Here is a 25,971-nt window from a genome sequence, read left to right as displayed (position 1 = left end):
TCATTTCAGGCAATAATCGCGTCCACCTCCACAGCCACAACACCGGAGCTCGCTCTTCGCCTCTCCATCCCAGATCATCATTCGTCTGCCCAACCTCACGTTCCGGCAAGGCCCCAAGTCTCCAGGAGCCGATACCACACCACCTCGATCCACGCCTCTCCATCACCGCCACCAGTGTCCAGACTCCATCGGGGGGTTATTCTATTCATACATTCATTGCCCTCTCCATATTAGGCCACATCACGATGGAGTCTAATCGCCAAAGACTTTTACATTCATTATCATGCTGTTCAATAAACACCATTCACTACGTAAAACTGAGTCTCTCCTGATTGAAATAAACCTATGTGAGACTGTAATGTGTCTTGTACAGAAACTGATAAACCAAAGTATTGAACAAACTTGAAAAATGACCTGATAATGACACTAAATGAACAGTCAGAGACCGCCAAAGATCACAAAGACCTACAATGTCCAAATGGATCAAATTACATCGTATAAAACTTACATTGATTTCACCCTGAGCCACAAATGTCAACCCAATGGTGGCATTAGAGGAAAAGTCAGAGGATCACCACAGTCAATAGCTTTTGTCCTCTGAGGATCATAAATGTGCAAAAATTCATACCAATCTATCAAATAGTTCTTGAGATATTCCAGTCAAGACAAAAGTGGCAGACAGTGCGTTCAAGAACACACAGTTATCATCTATTAGATCATGTCTGACATGTCTGTCATGTCATGACTGACTGCAAACCACACTGCATGAATTCTGCAAAGCAAGTTTGCTTTTACTTGAAAAGTAGTGACTGAAACAGTATTTGCTAAAATGACAACTTCTGATTTTCTTGCATCCTGAAAATTGAAAAAAAATAAACGAACATCTAGAATCTTCTTGCTGGCCAATAAAACCTTTCAATTTAACAATAAAACCTTTCAACTTAACAATAAAACCTTTTAACTTTTACCTTTTCAAGCCTGTAGATGTTTTGTTGAGGTCTGAATCAGTGGATGAGTTGGTAAACTTTGGTTTCAGTTGGTTCAGTTTCTTTTCAAACAGAAAAAAATTCAAGCAAACCAAAATGCATCAGGTGAGAAAAAAAGCCAGGTGAGAAAGTTCTCTCCTCTCATTGGTCAGATGTGTCTGGGGCGGGAGCAAGAACATAAAACACAGGAAGAAGGTCCTGAAGAAGCTCCTATCTGCCCAAATATCAAGAAGACAACGTAGTTGGTTTTTAATCCACGTCAGACATCGATTCATCCTCCAGCTAGCTGCTAGCTGCTATTATTATTATTATTATTATTATTATTATAGTTTTTAAATCTATTTTATTTTGTTACATTTTCATCATTTTTATTCCTCATGTGTTCATGTTAGTCTCAGTTTGTTTTATCGTTTACTGTTTACATTATTGGCTTGTCAGTCAGCCATCTGAGAGGAACTTTGAACTGCACTAACCTGCATGACCGGTGCTCTACAAATAAAGTTTGAGTGATTGGTTGATTCTTTCATCAACATCCCAGCATGCAAAGCGCTCCTGGCTACGGGAGCTGTTTATCTCAAACTTGCAGCCGTGGAGCGCCCTGGTTTGATCATAGCCAGGGACCCTTGTTGCATGTCATACCATCTCTGTTCCCTTGCGTCCTGTCTGCCTCTTTACGATCCAATAAAGGCAAAAATGTCCAAAAGTAATCTTTAAAAAAACAGACTTGCAGCCTTGTAGTCGGTCAGATAGAGGTCGGATCACATTCCCACAACAAACGAGCCGCCCGAGAATTCATTTGTCTCAGATCTGCCTAAACACACCAAAGAGGAAAACCAACCCTCAATCCATTCAAGGTTTGAAAACATCTGAAACAATTTCACATCTGAGCTTTGACTGTGATCAATGAGTCTGATGTCAGGAAATGCACAGAAATACATTAATCTACATTAGTGAAGCTGCATCAGATGTACCTGCCTGGCTCAAACTGTCTGGGTCTGAACCAAAATGGTCCTTTAGTACCGAGAGCAGCCTGCCAGCACCGGGACAGTGATGGATAGATTTCTGCTGCACCGAGGCCAACACATTATACGGCGTTTTCGCAGCAGCAGATAAAGCCGGACACACTGCCAAGCTGCTGGCTTTGGGTCTGTTTGAGTTGCTTTCTGTGTGATAAGAAAGCAGGCGTATGGTAGAGGACGGACTGATACAACGAGGAAATAAACACTGAAAATGAGGGACACAACATGAAAGAGAGAACGTTAAAGAGACATGAGAGAGAGTCTGTTAAAGAGAAAGGAATTTTCTGTCTCATTAACAGAGCTCCACTTTTTATGAGAGATTATTTTGCAGGATATTTTTAACAAAATATATTATGTATAACTCGGTTTCTTTTCAGGGAACTGTAATTATAAGAAGACAGATTCGTCCAATTACCGAAATCAGCTGTGCTAAAGCTTTGTCTTTACAGTGTCTTTTTACTGTCAGTACTTTCCACCTTTGTGTTATTATTGCTGCTAGTTTGGATTTATTTTTTTGTGTTTGTTTTTTTCTCTTGTGGAAAAGTTTGCCAGACGCATGTTGGGTTACATTTTCTCCAGTATTATTCCTTATTTTATGTTGTTATTTATGGGTGTCTGTGGGTATTGTGATCTGTTTTGATTTTGTATCTGTTGATATGTGGAAGATAACTTATTCTTAAATAAATTAGTATGAAAACACACAAAAAAGAAAAGCAAAATAGATTCATATTTTGAAAGGAGGATGTGTGAGGAGCTCTGTGGATGCCTGAATCTTTATAATTGAATATAAGGACACCCAGATGGCCAATTTCCTCTGACAATAAGGGACACACACCCCTTTTTAAATTTTTGAAAGAGGAAGACTGTAGAGACTGCCAGCTTCTTTGCACCTTTTTCAAGTAAAAATGTATAATTTAATCTATGTCAACAAAAATGACCTCATAAAAAATTAAAGGCACACTGATTTGTCAAAGTACAAAAGTTAAAAAGCCTTTATCAATTAAAAACCCAATATGACATTTGTTTTTTAGATAACTGAATCTGTTTATTTTCTCCTAAAGGAAGATACATTGAACATAAATCAAAGACAAAACAATAAAGGACAACACTCTTGGTAGTAAGGATGCAAATACAACAGTATCTATCATAAAGTAAATTGACTTCTGACTTCACTTGTCTTTGCAGACAATCAGTGATGTACACAACTGAGTGTAAATCTAGTTCCCAGCAATCACAGCTGATTGCTGATTGCTGAATGTAATTAAGTCTGGAACTGTCAGACTAAGTAAGAAATGTGAAAACATTTCTGTGAGCCTCGGTATATAATGAGCATCTATGTAGTTGTTTTTTTCATTTATAAACCTGCGATCTTTGGCCAAGCTGACAGCCACACAGCCGTTACTTGCAGTCAAAATGTGTTTCTGGTGTTTTTTTATTATTAAAAGGAAGAAAAAATGTCTTTGGAGAAATATTAGGTGCATCAGCTCTGCAGCTACACCGTGATTACTGAGAACAGGAACTGAGAGCCGGAGAGTTAAAGAGCTACAGGACAAAATGCGAAGAGGATTTCTATTGTTTTTGTGTTTGCCAGCAGCTCTTTCTCCTGAAGACAGTCACAGACAATCACAGACGGAGAGATTTCCTCCAGCAGGTCAGTGCTGACCACATTTTCATGTGAAAATAAACCAAGTTTAACACAGACAGGTTTATTTGAAAATTACTTCTGGCTCATTTAAATGTTGTTGCACTGTCTTCCTCTCATCATTATTATTATTATTATCATTTTTCTCTGGCCAGGCGATGTCACTGAGCAACTACTGCCCTCCTGCCTCACCTGCCCACTGAACCCACCACCACCCATTGCTCACTTTTTAGCATTTTTGTAAATTATGCAGTGGGTGGAGATGAGCTCAGACCTGAAAGGTGAAGTTACACTTTAAATCATGTATTGCAGTTTATTGCGGCAGTCAGTTTCTAAATGAGAATCACCAGTTAAGTGTAGCTTGAAATGCCTCGTTGCTCTCATGGTCTCCTGTGAGCTTTTACACCCTCATTCATTCATCCTCTCTTAATTAGCCGCTGTTAGCTGCGAAAAGCTAACTAAACTGCAACTCGGGTTCCAGTTAATGAGGGCAGAGCTGATTAGTTTGAGAGCAGAGGAGCAGCAGTCCTTGGAAAGATTAACTACTTCCAGTCTGGTCTCTGGAGTGACACAAGCACGCTGGAATCTCTAATTAGTTTCTCTTGTCGAGGTTGAAAGTGAATAATTTTAGTTTTACATACACGCAGTCATCTGTCTTTCCATGAGAGCAATCAAGCGCTAAAAAGTCACAATGCCTCTCTTGTCCTAATTGGTTATTGACCTTAAAAAGCAGCAGGAGCTAACAGGCTAGATTTATCAATCAACTGGAGGGCTGTTCAATCACTGAAAGCTCCTCATTCTTCTCAGGTGAACATGGAGCTTCCAGCCTCTTCTCCACTAGAGAGTAGGCTCTAATTTGTCCTATCAAAGGCATTCGCTGAAGGTTTGAATTATCGTCTGCAGGTTTTCTGCACCCAAGTCAGACTGCAGATCATTCACATTGTTGTGAAGCTAACCAGCTTTTAGCCACAGTTTGTAACCCAATCAAACAATCAATTTTTATTTATATAGCGCCAAATCACAACAAAAGTCATCTCAGGGCACTTTTCACATAGAGCAGGTCAAGACCGTACTCTTTAATTACAGAGACCCGACAATTCCCCCATGAGTAAGCACTTGGCGACAGCGGTATGTATAACTATTGTAAAGTCTCATATTAAAGTTGGTCAGCGCGCAACAAAAAAACAGAATGGTAAAAAAAAAAAAAAAAAAACAGTGCTTTCGTTGGAATTACCTGCAGCCTACTACAACAGCTCACATGGTTGATTTGTCTACTTCCACATCAGTACAACAAAACTCATGTTATGCCATCAGGGCTCCAGACTAGCTTTTCCACTGGTAGCACTGGTGCTACCAACTTTCTCAGTTGGTCGCATGAGCACATGATTTAGTGGCTCCCTTTTTTTGGGGTACAGTGTAACGGAGTTAGTGATTCCACTTGCCATAACTAACCATCTTGCCATGTTTTGTTATTGAATATGCACTGAATCCAATTTATTATTAGTTACCCAACTCTTTTAATAATATGTTATTTACTTTGTTACTCTTATAATGTGTAAGCTACTACAGAGTCCTATTTTTGAGTGTGTACTTGAACACCCCTTGAACAGACCCTTGCAGACTTCGCGGGTGCACCCCGTGTTCGGTCACCAGTCTGCTATGCCTGGTGCCAGTGGTAGGTCGATTTGTACTGAGCTCCGTTCATATATTTTATAACTTTGTTTTATGGGTAAAAGTGTGTGTTATTTGAATGATATGTTGAGATAAGCTTTCAGTAACCACAAGTGTTGGTAACAATGTGGGTGTGTGTAATATACATGTAGCAATTTATTGAACCGGTTATCGTGATCTTGCTAGCTCAACGTTAGCTCTTAGCTACTGCTCATGATGCAACTGGATATCGGCAGCGAGTAATTAATTTTGTTTTGTTTCAGTGAGTATTTTCTGCGACTGCTGCTGTGAGAGTTGGCTGTGGAAAGCTAATGCCACTGTGTTTGTTACCAGAATAAATCTGGGACAGAGCTGAGAAGTGAGGGTGTGCGTGTCATCCTTAACACAACGCAAGAGAGAGTACACCACTGCTACAACAGCATGGTTTTGATTAATGACCTTGCATGCTGATGAATATATGAAACATAACTGGCAGATAAGATACATAGTCTGCAGCCAGCAAAACGCAGTACAGACTATGTTTATTTATGTTATTTACCTAATTTACATGTACTTGTTTCATTTCAGCTCAGTGTGAGACTCTCTACTGCGTTTTGTTGTCAGTTATGGTCGCGCTGAGCTTCTCTCCTCTCCTTTGTTTCACCGCGGTCATACGGCGCTCAGCGTAGCAGAGGAGAGACAGTGAAGTAGTTGACTTGATGACAGCACTCGTTAAGCTACTGTTACTCGGTTGTTGAGAGGCATCTACAGAGTGAAACAGATGTAAGAGCAGGGGGAGTTAACAGATAATTAAGAGTGCATGCTACTGCTTCTCTAGCAGGAACAAACACTAAACGGAAAAGCGATCCACAGCCTCACCCATGTAAACAAACACTATGCCAGTGTGAGTCCTCATTTCCCCAAATCTCTATAACAGCCATTAAAAAAAGAAAGTTAGTTACTTTTGAACTTTTCCTTTAAAGGACATCTCTTCTGACACAACAGACAGAGCAGGAGTCAGTGAAAACACGGACAAACACAGACTGAATCCCAACCTGAAGCCTCACGGCGAGTCCGATTTGAGAGGATACTTATGTCCCACACAGTGTTTATTCAACCTTGTTTTATCCAGCTTTCTTTTTCAGAAAACTGCTTTACTGGTTGCCAATCTGCAACCACAATGACAGAGTTTAGGGATTAAATACTTACCATAAAGACACTCAAAAGAAGTCAAATATTTCAAAAGAAGCTCTTTCTACACTCAGTATGAAGATAATACTGAGATTACTGACAGCGCAGCAACACCCTGCTGTTAACTTTGTAAAATAATGAACATCTGCTGCTTCTACATCACCTCTAATAATTCATGAAGAAATGGATATTCATTGTCCAGTGTCAGTGTTCACCTTTCTGCACGTAATGCTGAGGTGATAAAGTTTAAACTGTGTGTGTGTGTGTGTGTGTGTGAGGTTGGTGTGAAGGTAGAAATGTTTTTCCCTCCTGTAAGTTCTCAGTGTGTCTGGAACATATGGCTTCGCATTAATGAGACACAAACCAGTCTGAATATAGATCAGGCCTTCTGCTGTGCTGGAAAATGAAACTCACACAGCTTTTTCGATGGGGTCGTTGCTGTTAATCGATAGAATGCATTTCGGCCTCTCAGGTTCAGAGGAAAACATCCGCAGTACAATCAGAGTCTAAAGCCCAATTCAGACAGGATTAATGTCTGCAGGGGAGGTGAGTCAGTGAGTTTAGTCCAGTCCACAGCGTGTATGTTGGTCATTTTTCACCCCACCCAACTAATAATTACAGCTACTCTAATTTAAAGGGACATATCATGCTTTTTGTGTTATTTCCATGTGTTGTTCACTCTCATATTTCAGATCTGATTCAGCTCAAACATGTACAGATACATTTGAGAAATTGATGTTTTCAGTAAAAAAGGAGAAAAAGAAGTGAAATCCTGCTACTATAGTTTGTTTATGTAGCCTCCGGAGCCGGAGGAAGCTTCCTGAGGCTGACCAATCAGAACAGAGTGGGTTCATCAGGAGGCGGGGCCTTAAAGAGACAGGAGCTAAAACGGCCTGTTTCAGACAGAGGCTGAACTGAGGGGCTGCATAAAGGACCAATAGAAGATAAATAAGGAGTTTTTAACTGGAATTCGTGCAAAGATATTCCAGTAGAGCCCCAGAATATAAATATAGAGCTGGAAATGTGCAGAATATGTCCCCTTTAAATCTCGTCCAGAGCAAGGTCCTGATATATTAAACCTTTAAAGGGCTGCTTTTCCTTCTGCTGCATTTTATCAAGTCAGTATGAAATTTATAATAATAATAATAATAATAATAATAATAATAATAACTTTATTTATATAGCACCTTTTAAAAACAGAGTTTACAAAGTGCTTTGACAGACAAAGCAAAAGCAGTACAATGCAAAGCAAAGACAAAACTAACAGATCTGACCTTAAAAAGATGGCGGCCAAAGGCAAAGAAAGACAATAAAGAGATGATAACTAAAAGAGGTTTAAAAGAAAGATGATCAAAAGACAACATTACATAAAAGCAAGTCTGTAAAAATGGGTTTTAAGAAGTGATTTAAAAGAAGTTACTAATTCTGCGAGTCTTATCTCCTCAGGCAGGTCGTTCCAAAGTCGAGTGGCCCTGATGGAAAAAACACAGTCACCTTTAGATTTCAGCCTCGACTTGATTTAAGCCTCGATTTGACTTTTTGTGTGAAAATGAAGGAAGTATTTGCTATTCTCTTTGGCTATCAGAAACATGCTAACACCAACATATAGGTCCCTATTTGGGATCCAATTGGCCAGAAGGATCCAAGGACATAAACAGAACCAGGAGGAGAGCAACACACTGTAAGATCAGTAAGTAAACAGTACTTTCAGCTACTGATAGGTAGGTACCAGTAATCTCTGAGGCTAGTCCTGCTGAATGTCCACAGTAAATGTTATACCAATCCCCCCCTCCCTCTGTAATGTTAATCCCATCCAAATGGGATGTTATTTGCCCATGTCTTATTTAAGATATGAATAGAAAATGTAATATAGTTTACAGGCAAGCCAGCAGCTTTGAGCTAAATGGTAACATTAGCACAGCAACATGTTCAGTAAATTCATTTAGTATCTTTGTATGATAACATTTGCTGATTAGGACTAAACATCTGTCCAGGGACTGCAGATGGAAAACAGCTAGTAGCTAAATCTGGTGCAATACATCTCTTCTCTTTGAATAAGATTATTATTTATGCTGTATCAAAAAAAATATACACAATTTCAATGTACATTTTTAGGTTTTTTCAATCCATAAAAGTCTTCTAGAGCAGATATACTACTAATCACATACAAAACAAGGCATTCCTGGCTGACACATACTGTGTAATGATTATGCAATAAGCCTATAAAAGAAGGACATTGAAAACTAGCATAAAACACCCTGAGGTTCAAAGGGTTCAATGTCAAAATAATACAGATAGTGGCATGTCTTTCTCTAACAAACAATCTTTGGCACAGTGTACAGATGCAACTTGTGAAGCACATTTGTCAGATAACAGCCAACAGTTTCATTTTGTAGTTTAAAACTGCAAAACTTTCATGATTTAAGGTAAATTTTTGCAAAGACACAAACCCTGCCATTAGCGAGACCTTACAATGTTTGTCTTTTGTTTTATTTTCACAAAAAAACATCATTTTGGCAAAAAAACTCAGCATTGATCTTCTTAATACTCTTTTTCTTGTTAATATTTTTGTTTCACTGTTTTTGATCAGCTTTAAATGAGCCTCAGTGTTTGATTAAGAAGAGAAAAGGCAGAGACACAATGTAAAATTAGCCTGAGTGTGTTTGGCAGGAAATACCTACAGATCTGATAGGCCGACTGTAGTTTCCATATAAGGCTGCAGGTTCCTGACCTCTGTTAATAAATGCCCTGTTGGGAGGTTTTATCCCTCTGTGGGAACCGGAGAGGGAAGCTCATTGGGACCTGATTGAGAGCTGCTGTGTTTGTTTGGTTTACAGATTGATACACCTCCACAGATACGGGAAGCAGTGGACTGTGTGCTGAATTTATGACTCTCTTACCAAACTTTATTACTGAAGCCGTGTTTGTTAGCTGCCGAGTTTTTCTCAAAGTCAGTTTGTCCTTTGATGAATATTTGCTTTGTCTGGACTCTGTTTCAGTTCCTTTCTTTTTATTTTCTCAGGTTAAACATCAACTCATCTCACGCCGTCAAAGCGTCGAAGATTTTCTGAATCCCACAAATCGTGATTCAACTTCTCATTTTTTTTTACATGCTTTCCAAGTTCATACAGCTTGCTTTTATTTCCTTTTAATATTTATAATAATATTTTATCAATTTCTTCTTTAATATAAACAGAAAATTAGCAACATCTGTGTCAAAACCACTTTTAATGCTTTTATTTCCACATCAGCTCTACAATAAAAATATCTTTTTTTTTCATCTCATCAGAAACATTTGTATTCAGTCATTCACAATTATTTGAGATTAACATATATATATATATATATATATATATGTATGTATTTATTTAATGGTTTAAATGTTTTTTAAAGCAAAATGGCTGTTACAAATGTCTCCAGTTGCTTGTTTTGTTCATCTAAGAGTCCAAAACCCAAAGACAAAGAAAAGCAGAACATTTCTCAGAATTAAGAAGCTGGAATTGCAGAATGTTTGGCTTTTGACTTGAAAACAGATTTCAATGATTAAGTTTTTTTTTTTATTCATAACTTTATAATTACAACTTTATCTTCCAATTTTGAGTCAATGGTTTGTTTCTTTAAGCCTCTACAACTACATTAAAACATATTACAAAAATTATTCAATTATCAGTGAAATATTGTGTGTATTTTCCTCTAGAAACGATCTTGACACGTTGTTGAGTTTTCCATATAATAACGCCATTGATTTCTTTTACCTTTTATGTCTTCATCACTTGTGATTATCTGGGTATGTTGTCCAGCCTGATGACAAACACTCACCGAGCACTTTATTAGGAACACCTGAGCAATCTAATGCAATCCAATACAACAGCTCTGCCATAAATTCTACTGTTACTAAACTTATACATTTTCAGCTTTTGTTGACAGTGTCAGAAAGGTGATAATTCAACTTTATGTTTAGTATTGAGGTGGTAGTGGGTGCTGGTGATGTACTGGAGTATGTTGTATTGAAAAGTGTTCCTAATATTTTGCCCCCCTCAATATGTTAATGGTGTGGAAACAAAATATTAGAAACGATGTTCAATATAATAGTAGTAGTAAAAGTAGAATTTATGGCAGAGCTGTTGTATTGGATTGCATTAGATTGCTCAAGTGTTCCTAATAAAGTGCTTGGTGAGTGTATATTTATGTTGCTATGAAGCTGTGCAGGTTTGATTTAGTTTTTTTGTTGCTGCTTTTTGATTTATGCGTTTCTGTTTTATAATTTAAAAAAAAAAAAAGTAAAATCTGCTGCATCATTCACTGATGCAGATTTTCCACTGTGTCCTCAGGGCAGAGCCATTTACAGCACTGAGCTGTTCGCATCGATTCAGATTATATTTCTGGCTGCTGCTGCTGCTGCTGCTGCTGATGCCGTGATGGTGCCCTGCGGCAAAGATCAGGAGCTAATGTCTGGGTTAACAAGCTGCACTGCCCAGCTCACTCACAGGGTGAACAGGGCACAAATCACACAGAGCGATAAGCAGAAACCATGACGAGGAGACAGTTTGTGTAACTTAGAGCTCAGAATAGAGATAGATAGAATTTTGCTCTGTGCAGCTGAATCAACAAGAAAACATTGAAAATGCACCGCTGTGTTTTCTGCTTATAATGATGACTTGCTTATTATCTTTGCATGTGTGTGTGTGTGTGTGTGTGTGTTTACATTGTGGTTGTGAATATGAATGTGCAAAGAAAAGATAAAAGCTGGTACATTTATTACAGCATATTCATCCAGTAAGATAAGAAAGATTTATTTATTTTTAGCTTGACAACCTTGAGTTTAAAAAAGACTGATTCACAAAAGCATTGACTCGACCTTTCAAGAATCAAAATAGATTCACAGAATTCAAAAAAACAATTTGTCAATATGTTGTTAATACCATTATATTGATGGCGTAAATGTGGAACTTGCCTGAGGGCAATGTAGTGCACAGTTTGCACACACTAGAGAGTTTTTGTAGTTCATCTTCATAAAAGGAAAGTATTTGATGACATGTTGGATTTAATAACTGAACTAGAAGAGTGAACTCTGACAGGTGTGTACAGTCAAGATGGCGGTGAAGATAACAGAAACGGGGATTTATTCATTTTGTATCGTGCCTAACTTCAGTGGATCATAACATATCGGGTATGGAATTGATCAGAAGATGCTCCAATTCAAGATGAGACCAAACTTTTCTATGATTGTCAGTTTTTGAGCCACAACAAAGACCGAAATGTGGCCTGCAAAAGACCAGGATAGCTTTGTTTTTGGCTTAGCCGATTGCCAGAAATGCCTTTTGTTATGTTAACGCATATCGTAAAATGGCGAGGACTGCTGAAAAGACGAAAGTCTAAGCTTTACGATAGGCTCATATGTTATAGAATAGGTTTTTCAAAAATTGTGAATCACCACAGCCCAGAGATCTTTGAGCATACAGTTGTAAATATGCACAAAAAATATTAGGCTGATATGTCCAGTAGTATGTAAGATGAGCTATGGATAGATACACATGACCAAACGCATGATCCCCTCCAGGCGATAACAAAGGGGAAGTATTTGTTCAAATTTAATACGCCATCACCCAGAGACTAACGTAACGAACGAGAGCAACTGACCAACACGCACTGCAGCACTTTACAAAGCTTTAATCTGTGAAGAAAATAAGTGGCTACTTCATTTTTACAGAGTTCGGGATAATGATGGCCTCCCCTAGTGCTAGCACTTAAGCCAAACTATCAACTATCATGGTTTGACTGAAGTACCTTATCCACGCCACTGACGGCCGGCTCCAAACATGAGCTGCAACTTTGGTCTTCAAACCGGCTCCAATGCAAACCAATGGATGACGTCACACCTCGCTACATCCATCTTTATGTCTATGCCGTAGACTCTTGGTGTTATTAGACAGCAAATCCGTCACCAAATCCGCCTTTTTCCACCTCAAGAACATCTCGCGACTCCAGCCGTCACTCTCAAACACCGTTGCCGAGACCTTGATCCATGCCTTCATCTCAAATCGTCTGGACTACTGCAATGGAGTCCTGTTCGGGGTACCCAGTAAAACCCTGGACAGACTCCAATATGTCCAGAACTCAGCTGCCAGGGTTCTTACCCACACTAAATCCTGGCAGCACATCACCCCCCACTCTCATTCACCTACACTGGCTCCCTCCTCCACCTCACCTACAAATCCCTCCACTCCCTGGCCCCTGAGTCCCCTGCGATCCTCGGACTCGGGGCTGCTCTCCGTCCTCCGCACCAGCTGACGCAATTTCGGAGACAGAGCTTTCAGCGTGGCAGCCCCCCACCCTCTGGAACTCTCTCCCTTCCGAGATACGAAACGCTCCTACCCTGGACTCGTTCAAATGAGCCCTCAAAACCTTCCTGTTTGCTCAGGCTTTTGGCCCACAGTTAACCAGTTAACTTCTCAGTTGCTTATTATTTAAGCTCGGCTTAGTTTTCTTTTTCTCCTTTTTTGTAAAGCGTCCTTGGGTGTTTTGAAAGGTGCTGTATAAATCTAATTTATTATTATTATTATTATTATTTAGTTTCTCGTCAGATTGCCGTGAAATGTGCACATCTACTGAACATAAAGGAAGCCTATAACATCAGTTTCTAGGCTTTATAATGCACCATTTAAAAGAACATTGGGATGGCCAGGCTGGGAAATTCAAGGTGAAAATCAAGAGTTTCAAGCAGGAAAAGCACATTTTTCTCTTAGAGCTCCTTCTGAAAAAGCAACATAATCATAATTTTAAGCCGTACACTTTGTGCCCTTCATGTCTTTCATAGTACTGAGTTCCTCCATGATGAGCATCACAACATGTTATTATAAGCAGGTAATTCAGGGGAACTGACTGTTAATTAGACGTGCGGCTGTAATTTTAGCGGTCATCTCCTGCTGCGTTCTCATTCTGTCACTCTGCTGTTCACTCTGTGTTATTATTTGTCATTTTTTATTTGAGCTGAGGCTAATTCCAGCAGCCAGGACTCTGCAGGGGAAGAAAAGAAGTAGAACTCAAACTGAATTTTGATGAAAAACCTCCAACATGAAGTACAGAAGTACAAAATAAAACTTTTATTTTAGTTGTTAGTTTAGTCGATGAATGACGAAGAGGCAGTTATAAGACGCTGTCCTGCTTTTTACAGCCTACAGTTTCAATGAGGGAATCTTTTCCTTCTAAAATTAAATTACTTTGGACTGGAAATAGGAGACACTGAAAGGACGAATTGATTCTGTTTACAGGCAGCGAATTCACATATGTCAATAACAGGCTTAAAGGGGCAATAAACACAAGTGAGGGGTTGGTTGGATAATTACACACTTCCCAGGACGGCGGACATCCTGAAACTAATTACAGTGTTGTCACCTGGATCATACTGATAAAAACTGATGCAACACTACAAAGCTCCACTGTGGGAGATGTTGGACTGTAATTATTTGTTGTAATAAAAGACAGAGCTATAAACTGGGTTTATTAGGACTTAAGATGATTAAGCACCACAACCAAAGATCTAATGAAGTTTATGGCCTGTCTTCTAACAATTAAGTTTATGTATTACTAATTGCAAACCGCGCTGAAATCCAAGGGAGGCATTCGGGATGGATGGTGGGCGTATAAAATGCAAAATACTGACACAGACCGAGGTTCGTGTGTGTTTAGGTTTCGACAACAAAAGCTCTAAACGACAGATCGTGGTTTTGCTTAAATGTTAATTAAAAAAAGTGGTGTGTCATGCTTCTAATCACTGTGGATTATTTTCTGTATTAACCCAAGACTATGATCTTTCCCTAATTTTAAAGGATGTGGCTGGTGATTTTCTATATTTTTCTTATCGTCAACAATTCTGATGTTTGGACCCAAACCAACAATGAACTGATCTACTAACAAGTATTGTGTGTGTATCCAAAGCCTGATATATCTTATTCCTCTCCTTCAGGTGTTCAGATGTTCAGATGTTCCTCTGACCATCGTCACTGGTGAATGAGTCAAGTAATAACCTATTTAACAGATTCACAATTCACAATAAATGTATTACAACATTATTATAATACCACTGCAATACATTTATTGTGATTTCTATATGCATATTTGCATGATCTCGGAATGACTAAGAATTAGAATTATTAGATGATTATGAATTATGGAGAAATGTAACTATTCAACCTTCTTCCTGGGCTCCTTCCACAGCAACAGTGTGAAGCTCAGTGATGTCTGGACAGTCGTCACAGATAATGCAGCTTACTGTCTGAAAGCATACAGGGAGGTTCTGAAAGGTGTGATGCCCAACAGTCTGGTGGGTGAGACAGGCAGCACTACAAATACTTCCCTGAAGTTGTATTTCTTGTGAAATGGGTAAGATCTGTCCTCTTAAGAGAGCCTGCCAGAAAGAGAAGATGAGTGAGCTTCTTCAATATGAAAGACAGACTGCAGGCCAAGGGTTCCTCCAGAAGAAGTGAGCACCAGATGGAATACCTGGTTTGAGGCAGTGAAGTATCATGCACAGCATGTTCATCTATGTAGAGAGTTCTTGTTGGCAAATAAGTCATCATCCCAGACAGTCACAAACATCCTCACTCGGCTGGAAACAGATGAGGAGGCGCAGGCCCTCACCGTCAAGCTGACCTTCATCTCCGAGAGCTGCTCCAAACTGATGACAGCTCTGACAATCCTGGAAGGAACCCACCCTACCACAGCAGTTTCTTCACACAACGTAGTGGGGGATCTGGAGGCCTACCTTGTGAATGGAACGGCAAAAACATGTGGGTATGGTGTCAAAACAGATGAGATACTGTGAAAGATGGGGATTCGAGAGAGGAGAGACATGCTTGACTGTCTCCATGATGCATTCCACCTGGCCTTTACAAAGTTCTCAAAGCACTGGGACATAAATCCAGCTAAAGAGGTCTACAGTCTGGTGAGGGTGTTTGATCCTCGGCAAGCTCCAGCCATGGAAAAGCAGATTGAAGCCTACACACAACTGAACCCCCCCAGCAAACCCATCAGCAGAGCTTAGTGAAGAATGGATTGCCTATCAGCACTGCGTGTCCAGGGAGCCCTTCACACCTGGTTCGGATCTTGCTGAATACTGGAGGGGCCTGAGTGTGAGATTTCCAAGGGTTGCAGACGTAGCAGTGCCTTACATCTACTTCCCCGTCAGCTCGGTCGACTGTGAGAGGAGTTTCAGCAAATACAAGACTCTACTCACAGATAAGTCGGAGGCACTCACTGAGCTGAACACAAAGATGCAGACAATCATGTATTTCAACAGAGATGTCTGTGAAAGATGGAAGAATGGACCAACACACAGGTAGCTCATCAAGTAGTTCAATAGGTTTTGTCTGTTTTGCAGCGACAGATTGTTACTTTTTTTCTATTTATAATGTGAAGCTCAGATTTGAAGCACTTTATTTTACAAAAGGATGGAATGTTTTGTTTTATACCTGTATTGAAGCACTTTCTTTGATTAAAAATTTTTTAAAAATCATTACTAATTCAACGTTTAAATACACGTCAGTGAGCCACACCGCTGCACTGGGTGACATGTTCCTTCATGATGAAGAGTTTGGTCACGTTAGTTTGTTTAGAAACGGCTCCAAAGACTAATAACAGCGATTGAGTTTTCAGTCTCAGAAGAGTAGTTCTGTGTAGAAGGGAGACATCACTGAGCATGTGCAGGAATAGATAAATATAGAAAAGCACCAGAATTATCCTTTAACATGTTTTCAAGATGTACTGCTCAACAACAGACAAAGAAACAGGAATGAAAATGTCATTTTTTAATTAACCAACAACATTAAACTAGAAAGCGACTCACCTCGGCCGTCACTCTGACTGTCAGAGAGGATTTGGGAGTAGTTGATTGGCGGCTTGTTCTCCTCGAACACTCTGTCCACTAGGGTGATGTTGATGCTCTTCAGCTCCGTGTATAAACCCTCCACAGCGAAGTAACACGGCCGATCGTCCACCTTGTTGTCATTGAACATGAGCATCACATGCTCCCGCCACCCAAAGTGCTCACAGATCCTCAGGGCAAACTTCCCAAGCTTCTTGTGGGTGGGGCCTGTGTTGGTGATGGACGGATAGACCCCGCCGTAAAAAGCCACGGCTGGGGCGCCCGCCGTAACCATGGGAACGTCCCAGTGGGTGGTGAAGAGGCCAACAGGGGAGGCGGTGTAGGAGCAGCCAGGCCCAATGAAAGCCCACGGGTCGTAGGCAAGTTTGAGGTCCACAGCCATGAGCGGGGCGACGGACTCGGAGCAGATGCCGTCCTTGTCTTCGCTGTTCTTGAAGGCGTAGGTGAGGTGGTGGTCGGGGAGAAGGGTGGGGTCAGCGTTCACAGTTTTAACAGCCCGCTCCAAGGCGGGACCAATGCGAGGCCAAGCCCACGGGTAATCTGTGTTGCTCTGCGGTAGGATGACCGCCAGCGTGATGTTGTGTTGCGCCCGGTGCTCATGGTGTCCTCGAGTTTGACGTCTCAAGCTGCGGTGTTGAGATGATCGCCCGGCAGCTGGCTGCAGGTCCAGAAGAACCAGCAGAACCACCAGGAGAGTGGTGCCCTCCTTCCAGAAGGCCATCCTCTGCCCAGCAGGTAGTCCACTTCCACCACAGCTAAATAATGTATCCCTGTGAACTGTAGATACAGACAAGGGAGACATTAACAAAACATGCAACATAAATGAAGCCTTGTCCTGTTATATCAGGACACTGAGACGTGCTTTGGTCAGTCATGGTCAAATTCACGCTAAATATTTCATCCACGTCAGTCCTGAGTGTCCTTTGTGAGTTTGGGGCCATGTTGAGTCGTGGGAGAAAAACTCCCTGAAGCAGAAAATGAGAGGACAGTTTGCCTGCCGGCCCTGCACCATCTCATACAAGATGGACTGAGAGTATTACACTCAAGAGAGATCAGTGTTTTCTCAAGTACAGCAAGTAGCGGAAGTATTCAGATCCTTTACTTAAGTAAAAGTACCGATACAGCAATGTAAAAATACTCCTTTACAATAAAAGTCCTGCATCAAAACCCTACTACAGTAAAAATGTGTATTATGAGCTTGATGTAGTTAAAGTATTGCAGTAAAAGTACATAAGTATTATGAGCTTGATGTAGTTAAAGTATTGCAGTAAAAGTAGTGGTTTGGTCCCTCTGACTGATATATTATTATATATGACATCATTAGATTATTAATAGTGAAGCATCAGTGTTAGAGCAGCATGTTACTGTTGTAGCTGCTGGAGGTGGAGCTAGTTTACACTACTTTATACAGTTAGCTAGTTTAGTCCAGTGGTTCCCGACCTAGGGGTCGGGCCCCTCCAAAGGGTCAGCAGATAAATCTGAGGGGTGGTGAGATGATTAACGGGAGAGGAAAGAAGAAAAAACAAAGTTCTGATACACAAATCTGTTTTCAGTTTTTGGACTTTTTCTCTAATCTTTGATTTTTGCTGAAATATTGGATCATTTGAACATTTATTGAAATGAAAGCATATGAGAAGTTTAGAGGGAAAAATCACTACACACTGCTTTTTGTAAGACGTCAAAAGCCAAAAAGGTTGGAAACCACTGGTTTCATCTTTAACAATGTGTTGTATTTTAAAAGCGAGGGAGTATAAAGTAGCATCAAATGGAAATACTCAAGTACAGTACAAGTGCCTCAAAATTGTACTTAAGTACAGTACTTGAGTAAATGCACTTAGGTACTTTCCACCACTGAGCACAGCCCACCTTCATGAACAAATCAGAAAGAGGGAAACACATTGTCATCCTTTCATGACCGTAAAAAGGATCATGAAAAAAACATGCAAGATTTGCTCCATCCACCTTAGAAATGACAGATTTAATAACACTTTGACAACAGACTCAGCTATGTTGATTAACTGATGACAACCACAGATTTAGGTATTCCACCCATGTTCAATTACAAGCCTGAACATTTTAGCTGGCATCATACAAGAGTCAGGGGGAGGAATTCAAAGTGTGTTACCAAAGGTCATTTTAATTAACCTAAAATGCACAGAGTAGTAAAGCTGGATATATGGAGACAGGTGCATGCAGAGATTGTAGCTGCAGACATTTGAATGTGTCATGCTCATATTAAAAACACTTTGTTTTTTCATGTGTTGGAGAAAAACAGTGGATCTGAATTGCTCTTCTTCTTCTTCTTCTAGTAATCTTTTACTCTGACAGCTGTGGTTAATAGTTACTCTGCAAATAAAGATTTTACAAACTTACCCCATGACAAGCTCATAAAATGTGATAAACTGCAACAAATAAGACTCACTGCTACAATGCTGAAATACTGCTTTCACATTAAATCATCAATAACTGTCCACTTGTAAGAGTCGTTCTTTCAGCTACTTATAGGTTTTATATACTTCAGTATATTTTGCTTCTAATACTTCACAATTTTTTCAACTTTTCCTTTGAAATTACATTATTTATTGCTATTTTTACTTAAATAAAGGATCACAATACTTTCTCGTGATTGCAATTCAGATGGTAACCCAGCCCTGTACAAAAGTTAATTATTTGAATTTGCCAAGTATTCCACCACTACTAATTGTTTTGTATGGCAGTGTATTGCTGCCACTTCTACAAAAAAGAAGACAAATAAATCTGCTCACAATGTCTATTTATTCTTATGAAGAAATGGAAAGTCAAGTTTGCTATGAATTCTTGAATAATTGTGATTGGTTTATGATTTGTTTTTGGCTTGATGTTCTCTTGAAATAATGGCAATTTAGTTTCTCCTCTACTTGATTGCTGGTTTGTTTGTGTTTATGTGGTTATAGTGTGTATGTATGTATGACTGTAAAAGTAAGTTTTTTGTTATGATGAGAAAAGGTTCTTTTATGTGTCCTGTATGTCTTGACATAACATAAATTAATCTTGTAATATAGGGCTGCAACTAATGACTATTTTCATTATCAATTAATCTGGTATTTTCTCAATTAATCAAGTACTTGTTTGGTCTTTAAGATGGTGAAAAATGTCAGCCACTGTTTCCCAGAGTTCAACAACAGTTCACAACCCAAAGATATTCAGTTTACTGTCATAGAGGACTACAGAAACAAGAAAATAGTCACATCTGAGAAGCTGGAATCAGAGAATTTTTTTTTCTTAAAAAAGGACTCAAAACAATTCATCAATTATCAAAATAGTTTGGCGATAAATGTAATAGTTGGCAACAAATTGACTGATCGACTAATCGTTGCAGCTCTAAATAAATATCTCAGAATAACAAGAACAAGATCCTTTTCCAGTTATATCAAGGTTTTTTCATGTCATAATGTCACGTTTTTACTACATTACTACATAGTTATTCCATTTTACCAAGAAATGTTTAACTTGATCTTACATCAAGAAATGTTATCACCATTACGCAATGACACATCTTCCTAAAACAAGACACTCTTCTCATTTTAACAACTTGCCAACTTATTTTTTGAGACATGAGTTTCTTTTCTAGTCAGTAATTAATCCCAAAAGTTTCCTAATAATTAAATTTTTGCACCATATAGCCTAAACAATCTGTGTTGGCACTAATATACTTCCATACATTTACGCCAGTCTTGTATTGCTATTGCCAGTAATGGGAAGGAACGATATGCTGCTTAAAAGCATCAATTCCCTCCGGACAAATATGAAGCAATATTTCCTTTAAAAATGATATTATCACTTATAAAAAATGGACTTCTCTGTACCTTAGCGAGTGTCTGCTTTCCTCTTCATGATGTTGGTAAGTTTGGTGGTTTTAATCGGGAGAGGCTGTGGCTGAAAACAAGCTAACCACCCATGCCCGCGAAACCCAGCCTAGCGCGTGCCTCCCTCCCCGGCCGGCAGCGAGTGAGTTGCGCGCGCGGTGCAGTTACAGTCACTATGGCAGCAGCCGTTAGGTCCCGCTTTGCTCCTCTGGATGGAAGAAAATGTCACAAAAAAAATCAAACGTTTCACTGCCGAATGACGATTAAAATAAATTATTGTTCGACGTTGACTTTTCACAGCAGACTTTTAGTGAGGAAACGTGCAGGAAAAGCCGTGTTTGAAACTTTAAAACAGGCGTTTTTGTGCCGGTAAAATCCCATGGTTGACAACCAAGCTCTGTAAGTAAAATGTCACTTATTCTATCAAACTTGTGTTAAACGTGTTCACCTGTCAACTATAAGCGCAGCTGGGGGGGTTAAAATCGCAAAAGAGTAATCCACATGATCTTCAATAAATGTTAAATATCATCAAAAACGTCTCCAGGATGGTTAGTAATTCCAGTTCAGATGAAACCTAACGGTGGATTCCGGCAAGTAAAGTCCGTTAAAAAATCATTTGGAGGAGATTTGTAGTCCTACAGGTGAATATTGTGCTCCACTTTAAAAATCCGTCCGCAGGTTAATTAAAATGTGTGATAAACTGCGTGTTGTTGTTGGTCCGCTGCTGGTGGACTGACTGACTGACTGCGGTCTGAGAGCTGGCAGAGAGACGGCGAGAGGGGGAGGAAGGTACTGGGAGGAAGGGAAGGAAGGGAGAGAGAGGGAGGAGAGGGGAAGGAGACAGGAAAGGTGGAGAGGAGGAAAAGAAGGAGAATAATTAAAGGACGGGTTCACAATTTTTCAAGTGTGTCTTAAAACAACAGTCAGGATCCCAAATGAACAGTGAAACATGTTTTTCTTGCTGTAGGCTAATCATTCCTCCTGTTCATACTGACCATTAGAAGACCCCTTCATAATGCACTTACAATGGAAGTGATGGAGGACAAAATCCACAGTCCTCCTTCTGTCCTCCTTCTGTGCAAAAATGTCTTTAAAAGTTTATCTGAAGCTAATATGAAACTTCAGCTCCAAATGAGTCAAATCAAGTAGATATCTTTCAACGTTACAGTCTTTTTAGTGCCAAAGTCCCTCTTTTTGTTACTATACTTCCACCTGCAGCTCAACAGGGAAACACAAAGAGGGAATTTGATGCTAAAAAGACTGTAAATGTGTCAGATATCCACTTGATATGACTAACTCAGACTGCTGAAGCCTCATATAAGCTTCACATCTACTTTTAAATGACTGTGTGGACACACTGTGGATTTTGGCCTCCATCACTTCCATTGAAAGCACATTTGAAGGGGATCTTAATAGCCAATATGAACAGGAGGAATGATTACAGCGAGGAAAACCTCTTTCACTGCTCATATGGACACCTGACTGATGTTTTAAGACACACTGGAAAAACTGTGAACCCGTCCTTTAGAGGAAAAGTGAAAGAGAGGAAGAAAACAATAGAGAAAGCAATATTAGGTAGTATGAGGTTCTCTGCTGGCCTCTTATTATGAGTTATAATTTCTTTCGGTAATTACAACAAAATTACACAAAAAGTGAAAATCTAGCAGCTGTATATTAGAGGAAACAGGTGCACTTCTTCCTGCTCTGATTTTCAGTGCAAATTTAGGGAAAAGGCTGCACTCCAGTGGTTAAAAAAGCAAAGAATCACCATGTGTCCTGGTCATTTTGGTGAATTTTATTATTTATTTTATTTATTTAAAGATCCCCTCTAAACAGGTATTAATACATATAAAAAATACTACATAATACAATACTGTGTGTCTGATTTGGTTTAGTCCATTCTCAGTGTTTGTTTACTGGAGGCTTCAAGTTTCCACATCACACTTGTATAAGTTGAATATTGGAACTGTATTGGTTTCCAAACTAGTTGTGATGTCACAAATCATTAAATTGTCTCTTTTTTTTACTGATTCAGTAAATTAATTTTTTTTTTTTTTTTTGCATTTCAATGCAAAAATCACGTCAATTCGTTACTGCCATTAAGCAGACAAAGCAACTTTGAACACAATGGTACTGTATAATACACCCAGGTATGTTAAAGAGATAATACCTCAGCAGAAACAGTACAACAAAAGAGGAGCAATTTTCATTATTTCACATTTTTGAAATATATTGGTGAGTGTCTAGAAAATTTAGTTAACGGCTATTTTAGAAATGACCTCCCATCAATTTACAATTAAATTCTATATTTCCCCAAAACAGTCCGTCTTTCTTTTAAAAATATGGTCAACACTTGTTATTCTACAGCAGCAATACAATAGAGACTGTATTTTATAAGAGTTTGTTAGTAAAAACACATCAAGAAATTAATTTTACATTCAAATTTCAGATTGAAAAAAAGGCTTTCTGCTACAAATAGGGCCAGTGACACACAACTTGAGTGTATTTTTACATGGTTGTATTAGCAAAAAAATACTTAAGACATTGAAAATTATGTAAATCCTTTAATGCCACAAAAGTGACAGGTCATTCTTTTAAAAAATAAAGTGAAATGATGGTGATTCAACAAAACTTATGTATTTTTACAAGATTGTGTTTGCACGAAATACACTGAAATTCAATTTTACTGTTCCAGTATGACAAAAGTGGTAAATCTTTCTTCTAAAAATAATGTGAATTACTGCATTTTTACAAGGTTGTGTTAAACATACCTCATTCCCTGTGCAGCTCTAGTAGCAACGGTTTCATTGTGTAATCGAGTGCAGTGCTCAGTGCCTTTGCCCCCATTATGTTATGCTGCCATTACATTTTATAGCTCTGTTATCTTCCATCACTGCAGGTTGAGGATTATCTCATTCCCATCATGGCTGTTCCTTTTACAAGCTCTCTGCAGATCAATAAAAACAAATGCCAGCACACAATTAAAAAAGGAAGGACAACAGGAAGGACAGAAACACTCTGTTGTCCAGCAGCTGGTTACAACAATCATCCATTTATCACTTATCTTGACTGGAAAGGTGTGTTATGTCACTTGAAGAGGGAAATGAGCTGGTGTGCTGGACCTTGATGAAGAAATGAGGTTCATGTGTGGAGACAGAGAGAAACGGGATCAGAGGCCATGTTTGTCAAGCTTCCCATAGTAGGAAATCACTCCAAACTGGCCAAAAATTATCAGACTGATGCATTTTTCGTTCTAGTTTTGGGACGAGGAGTTCACAAGTTCACAAGTGTATCTTAAAACAGCAGTCAGCAGTCAGTACTTGATTTGACTCATTTGGACATCTGAAGCTTCATATTAGCTTCAGATAAACTTTTAAATACACTTTTAAATACACTTCCACTGTAAGTGCATTATGAAGGGATCTTCTAATGGTCAGTATGAACAGAAGGAATGATTACAGCAAGAAAAACAGGTGTAATGTTCATTTGGGCTCCTGACTGTTGTTTTAAGACACTTGAAAAATTAGGAACCTGTCCTTTAAGTCCTACTCTAAGTATTTTTAGTCCTTAATTAACTCAATTCTGAGAAGTTTCATAAATGGCCCAGATAGTAAACGGACGGCCGCTGGTGGACAAGTGAGGAAAATCAGAGTGTGTAGAGAAACAAAAGAAATTCAGATTTTTTGGGGGGTTTACACATCAAAAAACATTCCTAATTACTAAATTTAAGTGTGAGCGTTGGACTTTAAGTGTGGCTGAGATGTTTTTGAAGGGATTTATTCCAAATCCAGCAGAAACACTGTGTCTTTAACAGTGACAGCAACTCTCCTCTTCACTTCTCTTCAGTTGTATTTAGCTGACAGTGACAGCGTTTTGTCAGGAGAAAGGATCCGGTAGGCGTTGAGACATTGAGAAGAGCCATTAGCTGAACACAGAGTGGGATTCAGTGTCTCCTATATATCCTCCATATAAACCCTCCAGTGCTACTTATCTACTGTCACCCATCAGCACAGATTTATGCTCTTCTATGGAGTGTACTCAAACAACAAACCTCCTCTTACCAGTTAGGCGCATACATTTGTTTGTTTCTTTGTTGAAATCCGACAGAACAAGAAACATATTTTTCTTTTTTCTTTTGAAAAGAAAATATCACATAAACATTTTTGATATTTTCACCAAAAGCCCTTTTCCATTTTTTTTCCAATATACATCCTATAGGCTATAAGCATACGCAGAGAAAGAGGCAATTAAAAACAGCAGTACTTATGGGTCTTAACTCAGTCTTCAGGTAAACATCCATCTCCACTTCCAGAAGTACACTCAGCGAGCGCTTTATTAGGGACACCTGTGCAATCTAATGCAATCCAACACAACAGCTCCGCCATAAATTCTACTTTTATGAAGCTCATACATTTTCAGTTTTTGTTGACATTGTCAGAAAGGTGATAATTCTACTTTATGTTTATTATAGAGGTCATAGTTCGAGGTGGTGGTGTACTGGAGTGCATTACATCGAAAAATATTTTGTTCCCCTGATGTAATTTAATGGCATGTATTGCACGGGCATTCCTAATATATATGAAGCGAGTAAGCAGGCAGCTCAACTCGAGTTGCTGCTCCACTCACATGACATACTCCCCTTACTGTAACATATATCTAACGCACCCTTATAATCAGGGCAGAGTACTTAAAGGGGACATATCATGCTTTTTGTGGTTTTCTGTTATTTATATCCTGTTATGATATCGGATGTTAAACATGGTTAAAGTTCCGAAACTTGAGGTGAACGTGTGTAGAAATACTGCCTGCAAGTCAAAAGTCAGGGCTTCAACCTGCGCTGAACGCTTCGTTTGCAACATTTTTGTCTATCTTGCCAATGAGCTGACGTCAGCTCGTTGCACATGCTCATAAACTGCTGTTGGTCTGTAGCCTTGGTTGCTAAGGTTGTTACTGAGGTTTTTGCATGTGTTGTTCACGTTGTTCATATTTCAGATCTGATTTCGGCTCCAACATGTACAGATGAATTTTAGAAGTTGACATTTCAAGTGAAGAACGAGGAAAAAGTAGTGAAATAATACTGTAGTTTGGTTCATCGTTTGTAGACGTGGCCTCTGGAGCCGGCGGAAGTCAGACATGATGCTGTTGACCAATCAGATCAGAGTAGGGTTTTTAACTGTAAATCATGCAAAGATATTCCAGAATATAAATATGGACCTGGATTGTCCTCTTCAATTCCAATCTGGAACAAGGCCTTTATATTTTAAAGTCTATCTTTAAAGAGCTGCTTTTTCTTGTGCTGAATTTTATCAGCTCAGCATGACATTTGACTTTTGTGCGAAAATTAAGGAAGTCGAAATTTTTAAAAATCTAATCTTTTTTTGCTTTTTATTATATCTCTGCATGCTTATTCATGATCTCATTAACTTAAATTGTAATCTTAATCCTTTATTCTTTTTCAGGGTGACTATCAAGAATGAAAAATTCACATTCCCATCAATGTTCATTAGTCTCCCTGTTTAATAAACTACATACACTTGATACATTTTATGACATTTGTACTTAAGCAGTGGATACAAACAGGACGGATTTCAGAGAGATTGCAGGGACGTGACTGTGCAACAAAGACTGTGAGAAATGTGTCATAATATATGTAAAACTCTTGCTGTTGTTCCATTTTCTTTACTGTTGACGATCCTCAGAGAGGGATCAAGGAGTCCTGGTGATGAGAGAGGCTGTGATGTAACATGAAGATCAT

General features: G+C 39.1%; 1 protein-coding gene across 1 annotated transcript in view; it reads right to left on the bottom strand.

Annotated features, from left to right (window-relative positions):
• The window catches only part of LOC121905116 (atrial natriuretic peptide receptor 1-like), a 120,510-nt gene extending 99,557 nt beyond the window's left edge, over positions 1 to 20,953 (bottom strand). The window contains exons 1-2 of the mRNA XM_042423115.1: positions 20,217 to 20,953; positions 16,333 to 17,148 (exon numbers count right to left, since the gene is read on the bottom strand). Coding sequence (XP_042279049.1) covers positions 16,333 to 17,092 — 760 coding nt within the window. The 5' untranslated portion in view covers positions 17,093 to 17,148; positions 20,217 to 20,953. The remainder of the gene's footprint in view (positions 1 to 16,332; positions 17,149 to 20,216) is intronic.
• Between the last annotated feature and the right edge of the window lie 5,018 nt (positions 20,954 to 25,971).

The sequence above is a fragment of the Thunnus maccoyii genome, chromosome 10 (genome assembly GCF_910596095.1).
Source record: "Thunnus maccoyii chromosome 10, fThuMac1.1, whole genome shotgun sequence".
Taxonomy (NCBI): domain Eukaryota; kingdom Metazoa; phylum Chordata; class Actinopteri; order Scombriformes; family Scombridae; genus Thunnus; species Thunnus maccoyii.
This window is presented reverse-complemented; position numbering and strand designations above follow the sequence as displayed.